This window comes from Mobula birostris, chromosome 31, assembly GCF_030028105.1.
Source record: "Mobula birostris isolate sMobBir1 chromosome 31, sMobBir1.hap1, whole genome shotgun sequence".
Classification (NCBI taxonomy): Eukaryota; Metazoa; Chordata; class Chondrichthyes; order Myliobatiformes; family Myliobatidae; genus Mobula; species Mobula birostris.
Genome location: NC_092400.1, coordinates 1,424,139 through 1,448,352, shown reverse-complemented (window position 1 = coordinate 1,448,352; position 24,214 = coordinate 1,424,139). Strand labels below are relative to the sequence as shown.

At 40.1% G+C, this 24,214-nt stretch overlaps 1 protein-coding gene across 3 annotated transcripts in view; it reads left to right on the top strand.

The window, feature by feature from the left end:
* Positions 1-24,214, top strand: part of LOC140190935 (paxillin-like) — a 159,722-nt gene that overhangs the window by 100,251 nt on the left and 35,257 nt on the right. For all 3 annotated transcript variants that reach the window (XM_072247912.1, XM_072247913.1, XM_072247911.1), the window contains exons 2-6: positions 6,681-6,907; positions 13,501-13,551; positions 14,420-14,514; positions 17,146-17,285; positions 19,202-19,403. In XM_072247912.1, coding sequence (XP_072104013.1) covers positions 6,681-6,907; positions 13,501-13,551; positions 14,420-14,514; positions 17,146-17,285; positions 19,202-19,403 — 715 coding nt within the window. The remainder of the gene's footprint in view (positions 1-6,680; positions 6,908-13,500; positions 13,552-14,419; positions 14,515-17,145; positions 17,286-19,201; positions 19,404-24,214) is intronic.

Genomic DNA, 24,214 nt, shown 5'->3' with positions numbered 1-24,214 from the left:
ATCCTGTTATCATTGAGGTTAAATTTCCTGCCTATCCCTGGTCTTCCTTGGTTTGAAGGCTGAGTGATCTTGGTGTAAGTAATGTGACTAGATTTCCACTCTTGACTGCTATGTAATTAATTGTGGTGCCACGATTGTGTAACTGTTAGTGAAATGCTGTTACAGTTTGGAGTGTTAGAGTTCAATTCCAACATAATCTGTACGTCCTCTCTGTGTAATGCTTGGGTATTTTCTGCGTTCTCCAATTTCCTCCCATAGTCAAAAGGCATACTGGGTGGAAGGTTAATTGGTTATTGTAAATTATCCCGTGATTAGGCTTGGGTTGAATTGAGGATTGCTGAGTGACGTGGTTTGAAGGGCTGGAAGGGCCTATTCTGTGCTGCCTCTCAATCAATAAATAAATAAAAGGAATAAAGAAAACGTTATGAAAATCACAACAAACCCCCATTAGTTGAGTACCCTGGCATCTCTACCTGTGTACTGCACTTCTTTCCTCACTCTCGAACACATTCTTTCTATCATCCTATCTGCACTGTATGGGCTCTGGATTTTTTTAAAACCACTAAAAATCAGCATCAACAAAATTCTGGAACATTCAAGCTGGAACCAGTGACATTAATCCTGATTTACCTGATGCCAGAGAAAACAAGCTGATAACTGGTTTTGCACTGCATCATTTAGTTTTATCCATTAACTGTTGGTCCAGAGCTGAGGCAGGCCTGTGCTGGCTGAGGATTTACATTCACCTTCTTCACTTAATGCAGTTGCTTATATTCAAGGACACATGCATTTCAAATGACACGGAAAATGCCTTGTGTTTGTAGCTGGCAGTGTTGCTCAGTTTTTAATGTAAAGTACTGAAACTGTAACTTGGGCTACATTATGAAAACTAACTACTTGCACCATTGTGTAGTCACCCTGGTAACCAAATACTTCTACTGAGGTAAAAGCAAGAGAGAAACACAATACAGCAGCTGAGATGAAATCATTCAGTAATATTTTCATTAAGATATTTAAAAATCATGACTGTTCTATCTAGCTTTCATGATGACCTGGAAATACTGTGTGTTATGCTTGAGCCTGCATTATTTACTTTAATAAGAAGTGCGAAAATTAAGAGCACTATAGAGCAAGCAGCTACCCAGAGGAAGTTCTGTTTTTATTGATAAGCAACTAACATGTTTTTGTCCAGCATCCATTGTGGCTCAGAGTGCGTCAAGATTTCAAATCACTTCTGAAGTCTGGGTTTCATTGCTGTCAGAAAATGAGATTAGGAGTTTAATTGCAGTAGACAATTAAAAAGAGGTGAATTGAGAATCACAAAACCTTTGAAAATGTTCTTTATATTTCAAAGCGTCTTGCCATCAAGGAGGTACCTTTTGAAGTGTAAAAGTTCAAAGAAAATTTATTATCTAAGTACATATACTGTACGTCATCCTATACAATGCTGACATTTTCTTCTGAGTATACTCAGTAAATCCAAGAATTATTAGAATCAATGAAAGACTATACCCAACAGAGCGAACAAGCAACCAATGGGCAGAAGACGACAAAATATGCAAATACAAAAGAAAAAAGTTAATAATAAATAAACGAACAATAACTAATGAGGACATGAAATTGAGAGTCATTGAAAGTGAGTCATAGGTTCCGGGAACATTTCAGTGATGGGGCACGTGAAGTTGAGTGAAGTTATCCCTCCTGATGATTGAGGGGTAATAACTGTTCCTGAACCTGGTGGTGAGAATCCTGAGACTCTAGTCCCATCTTCCAAATGGCAGTGGTGAGAAGAGGGCATGACCTAGGTGGTGGGGGTCCCTGATAATTGATAATGGTTGCTGCTTTCTTGCAACAGTGCTCCATGTAGATGTGATAAATATGTCATGGCTTGAACCATGATGGACTGGGCCGTATCTACTACTTTTTGTTGGATTTTCCATTCAAGGGCCTTGGTGTTTCAATATTGGGCTGTGATGCAACCAGTCAATATTCTTGCCACCTTGACATTTGTCAAAGTTATATATGTCATGCCGAATCTTTGCAAACCTGTAGAGGTGCTGCCATGCTTTCTTTGTAATTGCACTTGCATATTGGGTCCAGGGCAGGGCCCACCGAGGAATTCAAATTTATGGGCCCTCTACGCCTTCAATCCCCTGATGAGGACTGGCTCATGGACCAATGGTTTCCTCCTCCTGAAGTCAATCATCAGCTCCTTGGTTTTGCTGATGTTGATTGAGAGGTTGTTGTGGCACCAGTCAGCCAGATTTTAATCTCTCTCTTATATTCTGATTCATCACTACCTTTGATCCGGCCAACGACAGTGGTGTCATCAGCAAACTTAAATATGGCATTCGAACTGTAGTTAGCAACACAATCATAAATGTAAAGTGAATAGAGAAGGGAGGTAAGCACACAGCCTTTTGGTGCACCTGTGCTGATGGAGATTGTGGAGGAGATGTTGTTGCCAATCTGAACTGACTGGGGTCTGCAAGTGAGGAAATCAAGGATCCAATTGCACAAGGAGGTATTGAAGCTTATTGATTAGTTTTGAGCGGATGATGGTATTGAATGCTGAGCTGTAGTTGATAAAGAACATCTTGATGTATTCACCTTTGCTGTCCAGATGTTCTTGGGTTGAGTGAAGAGCCAATGAAATGGCATCTGCTGTGCACCTGTTGTTCTAGTAGGCAAATTAAAGCAGATCCAACTAGCTTCTCAGACGGGAATTGATGTATTTCACCACCAACCTCTCAAAATACTTCATCACAGTAGCTGTAAGTGCTACTGGACAATAGTCTTTGGGCAGGTTACTATGTTCTTCATAGGCACTAGTATAATTGAAACTTGCTTGAACCAGGAGGGTACCCCAGACTGTTGAAGCATAAGGTTAAAGATCTTAGAGAATGCTCCAGCCAGGTGATCAGCACAGCTCTTCAGTACTCGGGCAGGTACCCCATCTTGGCCAGATGCTTTCCGTGGGTTCACCCTCCTGAATGGTGCTTTCAAGTTGACCTCAGACTAAAATCACAGGGATATTTGGGACTACAAATTTATGGACTACAATGGAAAAGTGATTGAATGTTTCTAGATTGTCTTCACCAACGGAATAAAACAGATCAATAATTGAAAAAGGATCTAGTGCTTTTCCGGTGTATACGATGAATAAACTCTTCTCAGGCTTCTGGCCAGGTACAGATCAATAATTGACTAAAATGGGGAAGAGCTTATGTTGTTCTTTTTAAAAGTATATATCAGCAGATCTTTTTGGTTCATTTGAATGTGAACTTGGTTGTGGAGATCAGTCACAAAACTACTTTTTTGAGGATGTAAGGCTGAAAACATGTAATGATGACCAAGGAAGGGGGTTTGATATTAAAATGAGGACTTAATTCAGTGGCACTTCTTGGTACTCAACTAGATTTAGTTGAAATAAGCTCAGCAGTCATAAAATACGAGTGCAACGCCTGGCTGCAAATTCAGAAGTAATCTTCAGGTCCTGCATCTTCCCTGCTCCAGCACTTTTATTCAACAGAGGAACTAAAGATATTAACTATGTAAAAATGGAGCTCCTTCACATGGTTGTACTGGGTATTGCAATATCTCAGGTTACGAAGTTTCTCGTTGTGGATAGTGAATTATTAGCCGACAAACTCTCTTCAGGCTTTCTGTGATCCTCCATCTGACCTGTGAAAAGACATGAACATTTCAAATGTAGGCATGTACAATTATGCAAAATTAACAGTTTTAAAGCGAAAAAAATCAGGTATCATGATATCACTTTCAAACCCATTTGCTCCATAAGTTCTTCCTCCTCATGATATCTAGGTCCCTTGTAACTTGATGCAACGTAATTAAATCTCCCTTTCTCTTCTTTATTCCAAAGTAAACAACTGAAACTTGTCATTCTCTCTGCATAATTATTATTCCTTGATCCTGACAACTTTCTGGCAAATCTCATCATCATCTTTAGTGCTGTTTTGTCACATGCAATTGTCAAAATTCATGTTGCTTATGAATCTTGAGTCAGAAGCTGGAAGCCGGAATGCTGGGTTGAGTTGAAAAGTAGTGTGGGCACCATAGAACAGGTGAGTATGTTCTTTTCTGTATTTAAGAATGGATATATTGCAATGAAGGCATTTCAGAAACTCTTTACTGGAGTTGTTTTTATAAGGAAAGCTTGAGCAGGCTGGGTCTGTACTCTTTGGAATTTAGAAAAATGAGAGGCGTTCTTATTGAACTATGTAAGATTTCGAGAGATATTGACAATGTGGTTAAGGAGTTTTCCCTTGTGGGAGAATCTAAGGCTTGAGGAGAGTTTCAGAATAAAAGGTAACCTCATAAGGTTGGGGTACAGAGGAATTTCTGCTTTCATAATATGAATCTCAAGTTCTGCAGAGGTTCAATTATTGAGTGTACTTATGGCTGGGATAGAAAGATTTTTAGTCTTATGAGGTTATGGGATGCAAGAACGAAGCTGGAGGTAAAGTCAAAATAAGATGAGTTTATGATCAAATTGAAGGCAGGGAGTTGTAAGGCCTATTCCTGCCATTTGTTACGTTCTTAAGCAACTGTTTCAGATTGTGGTTTGTGTAAGGTAGCTGCTGCATTTGTCTGTTCCTCACACATATCCCAGAAATCCATTTCAGTCTGTGCTATTATTATTCTAATATTATAATCAACCTTCAGCATAAAAATAACAATCTTAAAATGGGGTCTCAATCTTTGTCAGCAAATGCCTGAATCTGGTGAGATTTCTGCCAGCTGAATCATACTGACTGGCAACAAGTGGATTCAAAGAGAACTGCTGCTTATCTATTTGCGCCTGGGATATCTGGGATGGTCCATAGCTAAATCTGAAACTCATGAAGGTCAGATCTAGTGCATGTGACTCTGCTCCGTGCTGAATTTGCTGTCGAGTCCAGTGGGAGACCATTGATTTGCTGGTGTGCATCTGGATGTCCCTCATCTGCCTTTTACATATCAGAAGAACAGTAGATGATTTATATATTTTACTCAAATTTTTAAAAATTTTTATTGCCATTTTACTGAATTTTAATTACTTTTAATTTTAAACTGTTGAAATAACCTTTTAATTTTTAAATTATTTCAAATGTTCTGTGGACAGATGAGACAAAAGTAAAACTTTTTGGCAGAAATGTACACCACTATGTTTGGAGGAAAAAGGGCACTGCACACCAAAACCAGATCCAGATCCTCATCCCAACAGTGAAGCATAGTGAAAGGAGCATCATGGTTTGGGAATGCTTTGTCACCTCAGGGCCTGGACAGTTTGCAATTACTGAGAGAACAATGAACTCAAAATTGTATCAAGACATTTTACAGGAGAATGTCAGGGTCTGTCACCTGAAGCTTAATAGAAGTTGGATGATGCAACAAGGCAATGATCCGAAACACAAGAGTACATCAACAACAGAATGGTTTAGAAAGAAGAAAATTTGTGTTTTGGAATGGCCAAGCCAGAGTCCAGATCTTAAGCCAACTGAGATGCTGTGGCATGACCTGAAGAGGGTTGTTCATGCAAGATGTCCCAGAAATATTGATGAACAAACAGTTTTGAATGAAGGAATGATCTAAAATTCCTCCTTGCCATTGTGCAAGTCTGATCAGCAGCTACTGGAAATGTTTGGTGGTGGTTATTGCTGCTAAAGGAGGTTCTACCAGTTATTAAGTGCAAAGGTTCACATACATTTTCTAGCGCAAACAACAGGAATTCTGCAGATGCTGGAAATTCAAGCAACACACATAAAAGTTGCTGGTGAACGCAGCAGGCCAGGCAGCATCTCTAGGAAGAGGTACAGTCGATGTTTCAGGTCGAGACCCTTCGTCCTGACCCTTCATCCTAGAGATGCTGCCTGGCCTGCTGCATTCACCAGCAACTTTGATGTGTGTTGCATACATTTTCTAGCCTGGACTGTAAATGATTAAACACTGTGTTCAACAAAAACATGAAAAGTACAATTTTTTTTGTGTGCTATTAGTTTAGGCAAATTGTATTTTTTTATTATTGTGACTTAGATGAAGATCAGACCACATTTTATGAGTAATTAATGCTGAAAACCAGATAATTGCAAAGGATTCACAAGCTTGCTCTTGTAGCTTTTAAGAGTAAAAATAACAGAGCCAGGGTTGAATTTATTTTAACCAGACTTCTTCAAGATGCAAGAGATAATATAGGGTAGAATAGTTTGCTCAGGTATGGAAAGGTAAAGATAAAACTGAAATTCCTTTCCTTGTTTTCATTTCAAATTAATCCTCGAGTAGTCAGAAAATTATTTGCTTTAGTTTCTGTTCATTAATTGGAAAAGGCCTTAGTGAAATTCCCAACGACAGTTCCTCATTTATATTGCTACCTTGTGATATATTTCCTTTAACAGCTGTTGCACTTCCTTTGCTCCTTTGCTCTGAAACCGTCACCCATGCCTTTGTTACCGTTATTCCAAAGTTCTCCCTTCTAGCCAACGTGGACGTATAGTCATCCAAAACTCTGCAGCCTGTGTTTTACCCATAATGTTAATGTCTGCAATCCTAAATTGAATTGAACTCTTGAGAATTTCTTCATAATTAAAAGGAAGGTTTTTAAAAATTTTGCTCAGCTTTGTAAAGTAATTTTGATTAGCAGTTATGCCTTACTAACATAATTATCCTTTCTTTTCTCTTAGATGCTCTGTTAGCTGACCTAGAGTCAACAACTTCACAGATTTCAAAAAGGCCCATTTTTATCCCAGAGGAGACACCATATTCTTATCCAACAGGAAGTCACATTTACCAGGAAACCTCCATGCCACCACCAGTACCGCCACCTCCCTCAGCTGATGCATTGAATGGGATAATCATTGACTCAGTTGAACAGTGGCAACCCCCTATTTCACGATATCAGCAGCAGCAGGTAGGTGTGAGTCATCATTTATCCATGGTTATTGTCCTTTGACACACCCAGCCACCACCAAGCACCCCCAACTAATTTCCATCCCTTATGACAATTCAGTGAATTTTCTATATCAAATTTGTACAGTCAACGTTTCTTGATGCTGCTTTACCTCCTCTTATTGACTATTAATAGAAAGAACTCAATAAAATATCATACACCTGATTAGACCAAAAAACCATAAAGCATATGAGCAGAATTAGGCAGTCCGCTGATTGAGTCTGCTTCGCCATTCCATCATGACTGATTTATGCCCTGTAACCAATGATGTCATTACTAATCAAGAGCCTATCAATTTCTGCTTTAACCATCTGTGGCAATGAATTTCACAGTTTCACCATCTTCTGGCTAAAGAAATTCCTCCTCATCTCTTTTCTTCTTCTATTCTGAGGTTGTTCTCATTAAGGAAACATCCACTCGATCTAGGCCTTTCAATATGATTGAACAACAATTTTTTTTCAAAAGTGTTGCTTCCTCAGAATTTTTTTTTGTTTATGATAAACTGCTTGGAGTTGAACAGAAATATAATTTCAGACTACTTGTATCACATTGAAATTTGGAGTAACAAGAAATTAACTTCTGTTGAATATAATATGTTTACTTGTATAATGGTGCTGATGCTTTGCAATAGTTCAATTAAGCTAAAATAGTTTGTTGATGAATTTTATTTGTACTTGGTGTTTGAGACTTCTTGCTTAAGTATCCAACAATATCAGCCAGTATTGATGGATTCCAGTTGCCCTGATACCATTTCTCTATGATCACAAGTCCTGGTGAAACCTTTCACCGTGTTCATCATTAACAAACCCAAGATATATAGGGAAGAAGTCTAAATGGGGATGCAGAAAATGAATCTTTAGTGACATGTTGCACATCATTGTATTGTATGCTTGAAGCATGTTATCAACCAGCTACACATAATTTGATGCTCTAGCTGCCAAGAAAATTATCAGCAAAATCCTTGATTACCTTCTATGTGATTTTCTCTGATCCCACTAGAGCTTCTTCAAATTGCCTGTCATTGATGATCTGTGTGATTTGTGAACCAGCAAAAATAGAAACCATAGAAAAACTACAGCACAGAAACAGGCCTTTTGGCCCTTCTTGGCTGTGCCGAACCATTTTCTGCCTAGTCCCACCGACCTGCACACGGACCATATCCCTCCATACACTTCCCATCCATGTATCTGTCCAATTTATTCTTAAATGCTAAAAAAGAACCCGCATTTACCACCTCATCTGGCAACTCATTTCACACTCCCACCACTCTCTGTGTGAAGAAGCCCCCCCCCTAATGTTCCCTTTAAACTTTTCCCCTTTTACCCTTAACCCATGTCCTCTGGTTTTTTTCTCCCCTTTCCTCAGTGGAAAAAGCCTGCTTGCATTCACTCTATCTACACCCATCATAATTTTATATATCTCTATCAAATCTCCCCTCATTCTTCTACGCTCCAGGGAATAAAGTCCCAACCCATTCAACCTTTCTCTGTAACTGAGTTTTTCAAGTCCCAGCAACATCCTTGTAAATCTTCTCTGCACTCTTTCAACCTTATTAGTCATAGTCATAGTCATACTTTATTGATCCCGGGGGAAATTGGTTAAATTAATATCCTTCTTGTAATTTGGTGACCAAAACTGAACACAATACTCCAGATTCGGCCTCACCAATGTCTTATACAACCTCATCATAACATTCCAGCTCTTATACTCAATACTTTGATTAATAAAGGCCAATGTACCAAAAGCTCTCTTTACGACCCTATCTACCTGTGACGCCACTTTTAGGGATTTTGTATCTGTATTCCCAAATCCCTCTGTTCTACTGCACTCCTCAGTGCCTTACCATTTACGCTGTATGTTCTACCTTGGTCTGTCCTTCCAAAGTGCAATACCTCACACTTGTCTGTATTAAACTCCATCTGCCATTTTTCAGCCCATTTTTCCAGCTGGTCCAAATCCCTCTGCAAGCTTTGAAAACCTTCCTCACTGTCCACTATACCTCCAATCTTTGTATCATCAGCAAATTTGCTGATCCAATTTACCACATTATCATCCAGATCATTGATATAGATGACAAATAACAATGGACCCAGCACTGATCCCTGTGGCACACCACTAGTCACAGGTCTCCACTCTGAGAAGCAATCCTCTACTACCACTCTTTGGCTTCTTCCATTGAGCCAATGTCTAATCCAATTTACCACCTCTTCAGGTATACCTAGCGACTGAATTTTCCTAACTAACCTCCCATGCGGGACCTTGTCAAAGGCCGTACTGAAGTCCATGTTTGCAACATCCACTGCCTTCCCTTCATCCACTTTCCTGGTAACCTCCTCGAAAAACTCCAATAGATTGGTCAAACATGACCTACCACACACAAAGCCATGTTGACTCTCCCTAATAAGTCCTTGTCTATCCAAATGCTTGCAGATTCTGTCTCTTGGTACTCCCTCCAGTAACTTACCCACTACCGAAGTCAAACTTACCTGCCTATAGTTTCCCAGATTACTTTTCGATCCTTTTTTAAACAACGGAACAACATGAGCCATTCTCCAATCCTCCGGCACCTCACCCGTAGACACTGACATTTTAAACGTATCTGCCAGGGCCCCTGTCAGGTCCTGGGGACCTTCCTTAATCAGTTATTCTGGGAAACATCTGTCTCAAATATCGAAACCCTTCATGGAAATTTATAGCCTTTCTAAAACCTGTTCTGCCATGCCACATCCCCCCTGCTAAGCATGCCCATGCATGCCTAGACAAGATAGAAAACTTTTCAGATTACATTGTGGGCAGCATTTTAATTGATTTGAATTATGAATTGAAGTAACAAATATAGGCAATTTAAAAAAAAAAACGAGTGAATGATAGGGAAATTTCTTGATGATTTTCATGATCAGCAGCCTAAAATCCATAAGATACCCCCAAAAGTATTAAGGAAGCAAAAGCTTTGCTGTCCTGTGTATTCAATAGGTTTCAATGAGATCCCCCTGCATTCTTCTAAACTCCAGCAATTACATCCCCAGAACCATCAAGCGCTTCTCATACATGAGCCCTCCCTTGATAATTCCTGGGATCCTCCTTCCAGAACCTCCTCTGGACCCTCTCCTTTCTTAGAAAAGGGTGCCAAGACTGCTCACAACCCTCCAAGTGTGGTGTGATCAATGCCTTATAAAGCCTCAGCATCCCCTCCTTTCTTTTATCCTTAGATTACCCTGTTAAATAGACCTCTCTCATCAGTAATTATATACTGCTCTCATTCTTCAATTGGCATTTCATATTAGTAATAGAGAAGAAAAGTTGTCTAGAAAAGTAGTTACATGATACTTTTTCTTCAACACTATGGAACTTTTCCTTGATTGGATTTGACCAAGCATAAGTCACCTTTGCTCTTGTGGTATGCCCATGAAGTGCATGGAACGACTCAGTTCTCCTTTCATTGCTTCTTTAAGAGCATAGTTAAAAAAAATATACCACGTTGTTACCGAGTACTCATTAGTGGGACAACCTGTACTTCCCAGCACAGTGCCAGACTGGGCTTCCTGCCAGGAAAGTCAAAACTTGCTGTCATCCTTTGTATGCTGCACTGCAATGCAGACTCCCTGTCCCAGCCCTACCTTTGCAATCTCAGCCCTGAATCCTTCCTAATCTATTATCTTGCTGTCTTCCTAAACACACCCCGCTCTGCTTCTATCAGTACCAAATACTAATGTTTTCAGCTCATGGCATGTAATTGCGCTCACATTTTCATTCTCAAAATAACCATCAGTTAGGAGTTGGTATGCCCATCTATTCTACTGGAACCTCTAGCCAAATGTTTCTTTAAAGCCTCCTTTAGTTTCCATAAAATCAGAAAATCCATATGCAGTTTTGTGTCATTGGACAGAATTTCTTCAATTTGGGAAGAAATCTTTATTGTATTTAAGTCAGAGACTAACCATAACTGATATTTTGCCTAAAATACAATGAGTACATTACATTTTGTGCAGTATTAAAGCATGGCAATGACACTGAGTATTTAGGAATATGATTTGTAATGTTTGGTATGAGTAAACATGAATTATATGGCAGTAAATGGCATTTAAGAGGCTTTGAATTATGAATAGAAACTTATCAGAGTGAATCGTAAAAATACTGAAATCATCAGCCAATTTGTATCTGAGTTTAGTTCTATTTTCCACTGAATCATTCAGAATGGCTTCCATACCTTATAGAATAGACTTGAACTCAAACAACTTGGCATTATTGCCAGTATCCAGGAAGAACATTACTCCTACTTTAATTTCCTACGGTGGAATTCCAGTAGCACTGTCAAGTGTTTCCTGCTAGGCACCACTACACCCAAGAATGCATTTTGTTGGCAAAAGATCTAAATAAATGTTGCAGCATTGGAATGAATGAATGAATGGTCTTGAACTAAATTCCCAGCATTGAAATAATTTGCAGCAAAGGGAGTTTAAGTACAACTTATATTCTGATTGAAACCAGTAACAATTTTGTTCTCTCATGACTGTTTCCAAGACAAGACTTGGGGGAACCTTGGGTCAGCTTGAGTATTTGTGAAAAGGGAAAGGGAGGTAAGCAAAATGGAATGTGAATATACTGCCGAACATTGAAGGGGATTGTACTGTTGATTAGTCTGGTTTCAGGGCAGCAGGATGCTAAAATCTTGTGAATTGCATCTGAAATGGTTTTTTTAGAGTGATAAGGGGAAGGTAGTAAATGTTAATTTATTAATTTATTTATTAATTAATTTCAAGAAATTTAGTGATAAAGGTTCCAAGTAAGAGACTATAATGGTTGAAGCAAATAGCATTTAAAAGAAGATAGTCTTGAGGTTGGGAATAAAATGTTTTCATATTAAATTATGTTTTCATTGATATATGTATCTGTGACTTTTTGATTATGAGAAGACGTTGAAGCTTTTTGATAGCAGTTTTTGAATCCACAGAAAACTGGAAAGAATTTTAGAATTCACATTGGTATGAAAGGGTAGAAGGCTAATAGGTGCGTAGTGCAGTGCTATTTTGTGTGAAAGATAGGGTTTTTAACTGAATGCAAAAGCAGACAGATCTGGGATTTCAGGAGAGCCCTTAAATGTTGATACACAGGTTGAATAGTCATAGTCATACTTTATTGATCCCGGGGGAAATTGGTTTTTGTTACAGTTGCACCATAAATAATTAAATAGTAATAATAAAACCATAAATAGTTAAATAGTAATATGTAAATTATACCAGGAAGTAAGTCCAGGACCAGCCTACTGGCTCAGGGTGTCTGACCCTCCAAGGGAGGAGTTGTAAAGTTTGATGGCCACAGGCAGGAATGACTTCCTATGATGCTCTGTGTTGCATCTCGGTGGAATGAGTCTCTGGCTGAATGTACTCCTGTGCCCAACAGTACATTATGTAGTGGATGGGAGACATTGTCCAAGATGGCATGCAACTTGGACAGCATCCTCTTTTCAGACACCACCATCAGAGAGTCCAGTTCCATCCCCACAACTGGCCTTACGAATGAGTTTGTTGATTCTGTTGGTGTCTGCTACCCTCAGCCTGATGCCCCAGCACACAACAGCAAACATGATGGCACTGGCCACCACAGACTCGTAGAACATCCTCAGCATCATCCGGCAGATGTTAAAGGACCTCAGTCTCCTCAGGAAATAGAGATGGCTCTGACCCTTCTTGTAGCCAGCCTCAGTGTTCTGAGCCATAGAATAGCCATAGAAATAAAACGTATCTGTTTAAAACACACTTGAAGTGAATACGTTATTGCAAAAAATTTGTAGTTGTGTGTAAGAGAGAGCGATTCAGACATTTTTTTTTCTTTGAGTCCCCAATGGTAAGGAAATTATGGCCATAGAAACACCACAGCAGCTGAGTGGATATTGAGTGATCTGAAGAAAGCTTTGAAAATTGTTATTTTTGCTTTCTAAGATAGACTACTGTAAATTTTCAACACCATTTAGAGCCTTTGTGAGAATAAATGCAGAAAAAAATGATATTAAGATTTTTTTTCTTGTTGGCATTGAAACACAAGGTTTTATGACAAGGACAGAGGAGCTGTTTACTGGCCTTTCATCTCCTGATGAATTATTAAAGCATGGAATGAGAACAAAAAACTCTGACGTAAGAAGTTGATAACTTCTGCTGATAAATCAGCTGTTGCATCAGTGAAGTTAAAATAGTTTACTATTTATTTATTTAAATAGATACAGCACGGAATAGGCCTCTCCAAGCCACATCGCCCGGCAATCTCTGATTTAACCCTAGCCTAATTATGGGACAATTTATAATGACCAATTAACCCTCTAACTGGTACATATTTGGACTTCGGGAGGAGACCGGAGCACCTGGAGAAAACCCACACATTCCATGGGGAGGATATACAGACTCCTTATGGATGATGTTGAAATTGAACTGCAAAATCCAACACCCTGAGCTGTAATAGTGTCGTGCTAACCACTACGCTACTGTGAATTGTACTATTAAGTTCTGTTAATCTAAGAATATATAGAGTGTTGTTAATAGTTTCTTCTCTTGGTTATACAGGGTCACCAAGAAGAGGTTTCCCCTTCTACTGGAATCGCCAGCTCTCCTAAGGTACAGTCTGGAATATCATGCAGCCAGGCCGTAAATTTAAATTGTCTTGACAGTAATTATTTGTTTTGTATTCTAGAGTTTTGACAATTCCCTGTTTCTCTGCTGCACTTTACACCATCTAAGCCTTAGGAGGTCTGTCTTCCCTCCCCATGCAGGTCTTCCTCCACTTCTAATGGATGAAAATTTGACAACTTTCACACACAAAAGAACGAACAAAATAGTCACCATTTGCTGTGCCCAGGTGACAGAATAACTGTAGCTGTGGAGCCATAAAACCTAGCTACAGTATGACTCAAAAATAAATGAATTTGGATAGACATTTCTGTGGCCAAAATCTATAGAATCTAATTTATTTCACGTGAATTTCAGAACATTTTGATCTGCAAATAACCCCTGGAAGAATTAAAAGTGGTTTCAACCCAGAATTGATGTAGAACAGTATCCAACTACTGTTATTCTGGTCATTTTATTCTGTTATTGTGCTATTTTGGTGTTAAGGCCCCTGGAATATTCTGTGCAGACAGATTGAAATGTTCTGGGTATGATTTTAATCGCACCTTAGCAGTAGCAGTGCTAATGAATAACTACCCAGCAAAATATGCTTGGAAAGAGTGGTAGCATTCAGGTTAGTTTCATGCTCTGTGTCTGAGTTAGTGAATCACTCTTCTAAACTAATTTGTTAATTTAAGAATAAAAGAAAACTTAGAATTTTAGTTTTACTGTGTGTGCAAGAGTCCTTTAATGCCTTGCACTAAACTGTAGGACTTATGGTTTTGGGTCTGTTTTGTTTTTAGTCTCAGTGTATAGATTCTGCATCTAAAGATCATTAACTTGCCTGAATGTTAGATGTTCTTTATTTAATTCTCAGACTTACTCCACAAATGTGAAAAGCAGCTCCTCCTTTTCTCAAGATTCAGTCAGTCCTCCTGTCCCGCGTTCTGCTGAGGAAGATCATGTTTACAGGTACTCAAAAGAACAAGTTCATCTTTTAGTGGGGTGGTAGACATGATTATACTCCAGCAATTTCCTCTAATAATAGGTACCTAATTCAGATGAATCATACGGCAGGCAGAATAAGGATTATGGAAGGATGGTAATGTATATGATCCTCTGTCATAAATTGTGGTATTTTGTTGAGACAGTACTCTTTGTAAATGCAGAGGCACAGCAAAATTCTTGAACAAGAAGTGCTTGTTGAAATAGAATGAATTTGTTCATTTAAGAGTTCTCTAAAAGAAAAGTTGCATTGATAGCAAGACAAAGGATGCCTTTTTAGATAAAGTGATAGTAACAGATGAAACAGAGCCTTTCTCAGATAACATATCTCCTAAAATGCGGCTAAGTACATAATAGATGAGTCGTCAGAGTTTTGAGAGACTCATAAATGGAAATATTTTTTATGCCACTTTGCTGCTGTTGCCTAGTTCAATTTCTAATGTTAAAAATAATGCACCATCAGTAAATAACGTAATTATTGAATGATAGCATAAGCTTATTAAATTTCTCTCCACGGCAATGCGACTATATGGCAATAACTTCCAGTTATTTGGCAACATTAATTCAATGAAATCCCAAAGTGCTCTGCAGAAGCCAGTGAGGAGACAAATAATAGTCTGCAAAATTAATAGGGATGGCTGAAATCTTTTCATTTTGAAGGATAGTTACATTAAAGAATTGCCAGGAAAGAAAATGCAGGCAGATGAGCATGGACTCAGCAAAAGCACAGGACAGTATGCAAACTGGAGTGGAAGGAAGGAGTAAATACAGCGAAATGATGCTCAACTCATGAATGAATAAACATTTCCAGGCTTCCAGCTGGGTACAAGTATCGATTTTAATCAATGTTTCAATGAAAAACTCTGCCATCTTCATCAGAGGTGATGCTTAGGCATGTTTAGTCTAGTGGTATATATAGCCCCGTCATCTGTCCTTCCTGACTGGTTAGTTCTCATCTAATCAGGTTTCCTCTGTGCCGCCTGGTTCACAGTTGAATTCCAGACATGCCGAGGCATCATCCCTGATGAAGATGGCAGAGTTTGCCATTGAAACATCTGTTAAAATTGATACCTGTACCTGGCAGGAAGCCGGAGGAGAGTTTATTTGTCACATATGCTGGGAAAGCACGAGATCAACTCATGAATGTTTAAATGAGAGACATCAGTGTTACTCATTATTGCCTGTTCAATGGTGAAAGTGTGCATGTTAGTAAATGGTATTGAGATTCTGGGATGTTCAGCCCTACTTGTGCCCTCCTAGAAATGTCATCAGTAACCATGTTTTATTTTTATTTTAAAATTGTGCAAGTGTGTGACTAATGTAAATGTGATATACTGGTTTAAAGCACAAATTATAATGTTACAGTTACTATGACATTACTCCCTATTGTGTAAACTAATGATGTAGATACTGTTGAATAGTGTTAATGCTAACATGTGAGTGAGGTATCCATCTATGCACAGTGTGACTCAATCAGCATAGGTGCACTACAAGGCTGTGTGCTTAGCCCCTGCTCCACTTGCTTTACACTTATGACTGTGTGGCTAAACACAGCTCCAGTTTCATAAACAAGCTTGCTGATGGTATCACTGTCGCTGATTGAATCAAAGGCGGTGACGAATTGGCATATAGGAGTGGGATTGAAAATTTGGCTGAATGGTGCCATAACAACAACCTCTTAATGTCAGTAAGACCAAGGAGCTGATTACTGACTTCAGGGGGAGGAAATCAGAGGTCCATGAGCCAGTCCTCTTCAGAGGATCAGAGGTGGAAAGGGTCAGCAACTTTAAATTCCTCGGTGTTATCACTTCAGAGGACCTGTCCTAGGCCCAGCACGTAAATGCAATTACAAAGAAAACATCGCAGCACCACTACTTCCTTAGGAGTTTACGAAGATTTAGCGTGACATCTAAAACTTTGATAATTTTTTATAGATGTGTAGTGACTGGCTAGCATGGAAACACCAATGCCCTTGAATGGAAAATCCTACAAAAGTAGTGGATGTGGCCCAGTCCACCATGGGTAAAGCCCTCCCTACCGTTGAGCACATCCACAGGAAGCATTGTCACAGGAAAGCAGCATCCATCATCGAGACCCCCACCACCCAGGTCATGCTCTCTTCTTGCTGTTGCTATCAGGGAAGAAGATACAGGAACCTCAGGGCTCACAACACCAGGTTCAGGAAGGATTATTACCCCTTTTGAACCAGAGGGGATAACTTCACTCAGCTATACTTGCCCCATCATTGAAATATTCCCTCAACCTATGGACTCTCTTCCAAGGTCTCTTCATCTCATACACAGTATTTGATATTTGTTGCTCTTTATTATTATTACTTCTTTATTTTTGTATTTGTACAGTTTGTTTTCTGTGCACATGGGCTGAACTTTTCCACACTGCAGGTTGTCCACCCTGCTGGTGCGGTCTTTCATTGATTTTATTATGGTTATTATTCTAATATGGATTTATTCAGAATGCCTGAAAGAAAATGAATCTTGGGTTTGTATATCGTGAGATGTATGTACTTTGATAATAAGGTTACTTTGAACTTTGAATCAACTGAGCTTTTAGTATGCTCCTATTCTGCTACATCTGCAGCTTCCCCAATAAAACAAAGTCTTCAGAGCCGTCACCGGTTGTCCTGACCACTTCACTGGGTAGTAATCTCTCAGAACTGGATCGTCTCCTATTGGAACTGAATGAGGTGCAACATAATCCACCTAGCAGTTTTGCATCAGGCAAGTACTTAATTTAACTCGCAGTAATGTCTATCTTATAAGTAGTTTTTATCCAGTTCTTTCCAAAAATCTGTGCTTCAGTGTAGTATATAAGAAAGTATGTTTTTGTTTACTTGCCTTTTCTCTGTTCCTGTACACTGCCCTGCCTTGCCCACTCTATCTACTTACTGTATATCTTGTCACAGAGTCACAAAGTTCACATCATAACTTGCCCTTAGATCTATTTTCAATGTCATTGGCAAACTTGGATATTTTGGATTTTGCTCCCACTTCCAAATATTTTATATTATAATTACTGGGGTATTCCATTAGTTATTACTATATTAATCACTTGGAATTGTGAGCAAACAACTAGTGGTATACTCCATTAGTTGTATATGTTAAAACCTGAAAAACAGAAATTTATTCCAACTAACCCAAACAAAATGCTGGAGAAACTCAGTAGGCCAGGCAGCATCTATGGAAAAAAGTGCAGTCAACGTGTTGGGCAGAGACCCTTCAGCAGGACTGGAGAAAAAAGATGAGTGGATTTAAAAGATGGGGGAGGGGAGAGAGAAACACAAGGTGAGAGGTGAAACTGGGAAGGAGAGGGATAAATTAAAGAGCTGGGAAGTTGATTGGTGAAAGAGGTACAAGGCTGGAGAAAGGGGAGTCTGATAGGAGAGTACAGAAGGCTATGGAAGTAAGAAAAGGGGGGAGGGAGGAGCACCAGAGGGAGGCGATGAGCAGGCAAGGAGATAAGGTGAGAGAGGGAAAAGGGGATGGGGAATGGTGAAAGAGAGGTGGGGGCAACACTTCACCTGTGAGTCTGGGGTCATATATTGTGTCGAACGCTCCCAGTGTGGCCTTCTGTATATTGGTGAGACCTGACGTAGATTGGAAGACCGTTTTGCCGAACACTTACCAGAAGTCTGCCAGAAGAAGCGGGATCTCCCAGTGGCCACCCACTTTAATTCCACCTCCAATTCCCAGTCTGATATGTCAGGCCATGGCCCCCTGTTGCACTGAGGCCACACACAGGTTGGAGGAGCAACACCTTATATTCCATCTGGTGTAGCCTCCAACCTGATGGCATGAGCATTGATTTCTTGAACTTCCGGTAATGGGCCACCCCCCCCCCCCCCATTCCCTTTCCCTATCCCCTTTTCCCTCTGTCACCTTATCGCCTTGCCTGCCCATTGCCTCCCTCTAGTGCTCCTCCCCCCTTTTCTTTCTTCCATGGCCTTCTGTCCTCTCCTATCAGACTGCCCCTTCTCCAGCCCTGTATGTCTTTCACCAATCAATTTCCCAGCTCTTTACTTCATCCCTCCCCCTCCTGGTTTCACCTACCACCTTGCATTCCTCTCTCCCTCCCCCCCCCCCGCTACTTTAAAACCTACTCCATCTTTTTTTCTCCAGTCCTGCTTGAAGGGCCTTGGCCTGAAATGTCAACTGTACATTTTTTTTTTCCATTGATGCTGCCTGGCCTGCTGAGTTCCTCGAGCATTTTGTGCTAGGATTTCCAGCATCTGCAGATTTTCTCCTGTTCGTAATTTATTCAAACTTTTTTGCTTTTTCTATTATAACCACATTTAATCTATACTAACAAACTTCGTTCATTGCCATGAGCTTTTAACTTGTGTACCAATCTTTTATATGGCACCTTGTCAAATGTCTATTGGAAGTATAGATTGTCTGTTGTATTTCAATGACATAGTTCAGAAATAATCCACATGTTGCAAAATTCTGTAGGATGTCCTTAGAAGTAACTGTGGTGCAGTTTAAATGCCAAGTTCCTGTTTTACATTAGAAATGAGCAAGAACTCCTAGGGAAATGATGGAGTCTCAATTAATAGAGCTTTGGTAAATATTGATGAAACTTTTCAATTATTCTTGAGCTTTTGCTGTGATCTTGTTGTTTGAATGTTTTTCCTCAGATGAGTCCAACCGCAGCCCCCATTCTACTCCTGTCAGTAGTTCACAATACACTGGTCAAGAAAATGGAACTCAAGTGGGGAAAAAAGTGCCTCCTCCAACAAAAGAAAAGCCCAAGAGAAATGGGGGCCGAGGAATTGAGGATGTACGGCCGAGTGTGGAAAGCTTATTGGATGAACTGGAGAGCTCGGTTCCCAGTCCAAGGTGTGCATCTGTTGTTATTTTAATTTCTCACTTGTCAGGCAGTAGATTGAACATAGAACAGTACAGCACAGTACAGGCCCTTCGGCCCACAATGTTGTGCCAAACCTCAAACCCTGCCTCCCATATAAGCCCCCACCTTAGATTCCTCCATATACCTGTCTAGTAGTCTCTTAAACTTCACTAGTGTATCTGCCTCCACCACTGACTCAGGCAGTGCATTCCACGCACCAACCACTCTCTGAGTAAAAAACCTTCCTCTAATATCCCCCTTGAACTTCCCACCCCTTACCTTAAAGCCATGTCCTCTTGTATTGAGCAGTGGTGCCCTAGGGAAGAGGCAGTGGCTATCCCCTCTATCTATTCCTCTTATTATCTTGTACACCTCTATCATGTCTCCTCTCATCCTCCTTCTCTCCAACGAGTAAAACCCTAGCTCCCTTAATCTCTGATCATAATGCATACTTTCTAAACCAGGCAGCATCCTGGTAAATCTCCTCTGTACCCTTTCCAGTGCTTCCACATCCTTCCTATAGTGAGGTAACCAGAACTGGATACAATACTCCAAGTGTGGCCTAACCAGAGTTTTATAGAGCTGCATCATTACATCGCGACTCTTAAACTCTATCCCTCGACTTATGAAAGCTAACACCCCATAAGCTTTCTTAACTACCCTATCCACCTGTGAGGCAACTTTCAGGGATCTGTGGACATGTACCCCGAGATCCCTCTGCTTCTCCACACTACCAAGTATCCTGCCATTTACTTTGTACTCTGCCTTGGAGTTTGTCCTTCCAAAGTGTACCACCTCACAGTTCTCCGGGTTGAACTGCATCTGCCACTTCTCAGCCCACTTCTGCATCCTATCAATGTCTCTCTGCAATCTTTGACAATCCTCTACACTATCTATAACACCACCAACCTTTGTGTCGTCTGCAAACTTGCCAACCCACCCTTCTATCCCCACATCCAGGTCGTTAATAAAAATCTTGAAAAGTAGAGGTCCCAGAACAGATTCTTGTGGGACACCAGTAGTCACAATCCTCCAGTCCGAATGTACTCCCTCCACCACCACCCTCTGCCTTCTGCAGGCAAGCCAATTCTGAATCCACCTGGCCAAACTTCCCTGGATCCCATGCCTTCTAACTTTCTGAATAAGCCTACCATGTGGAACTTTGTCAAATGCCTTACTAAAATCCATATAGATCACATCCACTGCACTACCTTCATCTATATGCCTGGTCACCTCCTCAAAGTACTCTATCAAGCTTGTTAGACACGATCTGCCCTTCACAAAGCCATCTATATTTATATTAAAGAATCTATATTTATTCAATGACTATTGTACAATAATAATTCAGCTACATCTTTGCTTGCTTTTCTGTGATTTTACTTCTGGGACAATAATTTCAACAAAAAAGGTTGCATGTGCCATTCCAGACAGGTGGAATTTGATGACAATGTGTGTACAGTTTCAGCAAGTCCTATTTTTAAAACTTGGCATCAGTAAGGTTCTGTATGCCATGAGCATTGGATCATGCAATTATTATGGCACAGGAGGACACCATATGACAAAATAGCCATTGCCAGCTCTTATTTGAGCAGCCCTTTCAGTTAATTTCCCCATAACTCTGTGGATTCTTTCTCAAGTACTATCCAATTCCCTCCTGAAGGGGAAGGTAATGATTGATTTTGTTTCTATCATCCTTACTGGTAGTGGCTATACCTCAAATACAAATATGTCACAAATACTTCCAGCAATTTTTTTAAGGAATCTTTCTTCATATCCCCACTGTGATCTTTTACCCAACATTTAAAATGTCATGCCCCCAGGTCTTGGACTATCTGCTAATGAATACAGCTTCCTTCTATTTACCCTACCTCATCAAGTCATGATCCTTCTCACTTCCTTCAAATCCGTCTTTGAAAAATAGCTTCTCCCATCTAACCTTGCTGCTGATGCCCCTCATCTCTAGTACTAATCTAATAGAAGTTTCTTAGTACAGTGGATTCCGTTTAATTGGGACACATGGGAACCAGTAAATTTTGGCCAAATTAACTGGCTACCCCAATTAGCTGAAGCTTTATGGAAATAGTTCAAAAGGTATTAAAAAAAGGCCAACTACCAGGTAACAAATTATGTATTTAAATTAAATACAGAACAGGTTAGAATACTACCAATACTACTAGAGTATCATAAAGCTGTGTATTAGTTCCTAATAGTTATCGATAGAGGAATTCATTCAGTGTACACTGCCAGGGAGGGGTAGCACCCCTAGTGAAGGGGCTTGTCATGATCATTCTAGGGCAGCTCACTCACCTGTGGCTCCAAGTGGCTGTCTGTATGTAATAATGTTCACACCCCGTATACCACTTCGACAGGCAGGCTAAAGCAGGTGAGGGCAACTGGTGACCCTCGTTGACTGGTGAAATAGGGACATACAGTTGGCCCCCGTTTTCTGAACGTTCGCTTTATGACACCTCGCTGTTACGAAAGACCTACATTAGTTACCTGTTTTTGCTAACAGAAGGTGTTTTCACTGTTACAAGAAAAGGCAGCCGCACCCCGAGCAGCCAAGCTCCTCCCCCAGAACTGCATTCTAGCCGGCATTGCTTAAATACGTGCTTTATCTCAATTTATTTTGTGCATCCGTTAGCAAGATGAGTTCTAAGGTATCGGAAAAGCCTAAAAGAGCTCGTAAGGGTGTTACACGTAACGTAAAACTAGACATAATTAAGCATTTTGATTGTGGTGAATGAAGTAAGGACATTGTCCGCGCGTTGAACTTGCCTGCATCCACTATTTGCACTATTCATACGCAGAGCGAAAGAATTTTGAAAGCTGCCGGTGTTACTGTTGGTTCTGCTCGTAGCAAAGTGGTCTCTCTTAGTCAGCATCCAATAATAGATAAAATGAAAAGTCTATTGCTTGAGTGGATTGATGGGTGTACAAAGCATGGTGTTCCGTTAAGTTTTCTTATACTTAAGGAGAAATCAGTCAGTCTTTTTAATAAGCTGAAACAGAAAGCACTGGACGACGGTGATGAAAGTGTAGCGAAAGTGGAATTTAAAGGTAGTTATTGGTGGTTTGATCAGTTTCTGAGGCGAGGGCAGCTTCATAATTTAAGCAGTGGTCCCCAACCTCTGGGCCGCAAAGAATGCAGTGGTACAGCGGCAGTCGGGTCGCACCCAGCACACCTTTAAGAAAAAAGCCGAAATAAACAAGCTAATTAATTAGGTACTGCCCGGCACGTAAATGTCGGCCCAGATCAGAGGCGATTGCCGAGTGTGTCAGGTGGTTAGTCGTATAAATGTGTGTTTAACTGTGACGAAACTGCAATTTATTGGAGTCTTCCCAATTCCGGTAAGTGAAACTACACTGTACATACATTATTTCTACTTTATATAGGCTGTGTATTTTTATGTGTTATTTGGTATGATTTGGCAGCTTCATAGCTTAAAGGTTACTAGAGAGAGTGTTTCTGTCGAGAGCGCTTCCGCGACATTTTCGCTGCGCTAGACAGTGCTGCAGAAAAGTATTTCTACTTTACAGGCTGTGTATTTATCATATCATTCCTGCTTTTACTATATGTTACTGTTATTTTAGGTTTTATGTTATTTGGCATGATTTTGTAGGTTATTTTTTGGGTCTGGGAATGCTCAAAAATTTTTCCCATATTAATAAATGGTAATTGCTTATTCACTTTACGACATTCTGGCTTACGAACCGTTTCACAGGAACGCTCTGCCTTCGGATAGTGGGGGAAACCTGTACTTGTCCTAGCATGTAAAGTTAGCTGTGGCAGATTGGGCAGAATGGTGGTGTAGTAGTTAGCACAATGCTTTCCAGGCAATCCGGGTTCGATTCCACTGCCTGTGAGGAGTTTCTACATTCTTCCCTTAACCGCGTGGGTTTTCTCTGGGTGCTCCAGTTGCCTCCCACAGTCCAGAGACATATCAGTTAGTAGGCTAATTGGTCATGGTAAATTATCCTGTCATTAGGCTAGGATTAAATTGGGATTGCTGGGCAGCGTTGCTCTAAGAGAGGGAGGGCCTATAACCGCACTGTCTCTCAATTAAGTAAAAATGAAATGAGACCAAAAGTGAGATCTAACAGCCAAGAAGGTTGTTCTGAAACACTTCATGGAGAGCTAAGGGCAAGAGACGGCACAGAGGAAGTCATGGTTATCCATTGCAACCAAGGAAGACCCCCAGTTTCTGATGACTACTCATACCACTGGACCTGACTTCCAAAGATGAGAGTGTAGAACTGTCTCAGTGCAACGGTGTTAAAAGCTCTACTGCACATGTTTCACTGTCATTGTTGGATATGACAGACAACCAACAAGCTGCTATGTTCTGCTAATTAACTGTTAAGTAAACAAAATTAGCACAGACAACTAATGCAGATAATGGACTGCCTTCATATAATGCTTTCAACATTGAAGATGATTCTTGATATCTTCAAATTCTTCATAGTTCCAAACTTATTGATGTAGTGAAATTGTTTCATTTTCATTCCCTGCCATTTCTGGCATCTCCAAGTCTGAATGCTTAAAACCACAGTGAACAAAACCATTTTTTGCAACCTTGTTATCAAATACAAGTACTTGACTCTGCATAGCTTTGTGGCACATTTATGTAGTGGCACATTTCTAGAGGGTGGATCTTTATTTCTGTCTGTTCTCGATCCTTGAAATCTCAGAACCTCTATTTTCATAACAAGATTGGAGTTTTATCAAAATCCTGGGAATTCATATAAATGACATCTATTGCATATTCTTTCTCCATCTTTGTTATCTTAACTACAAACA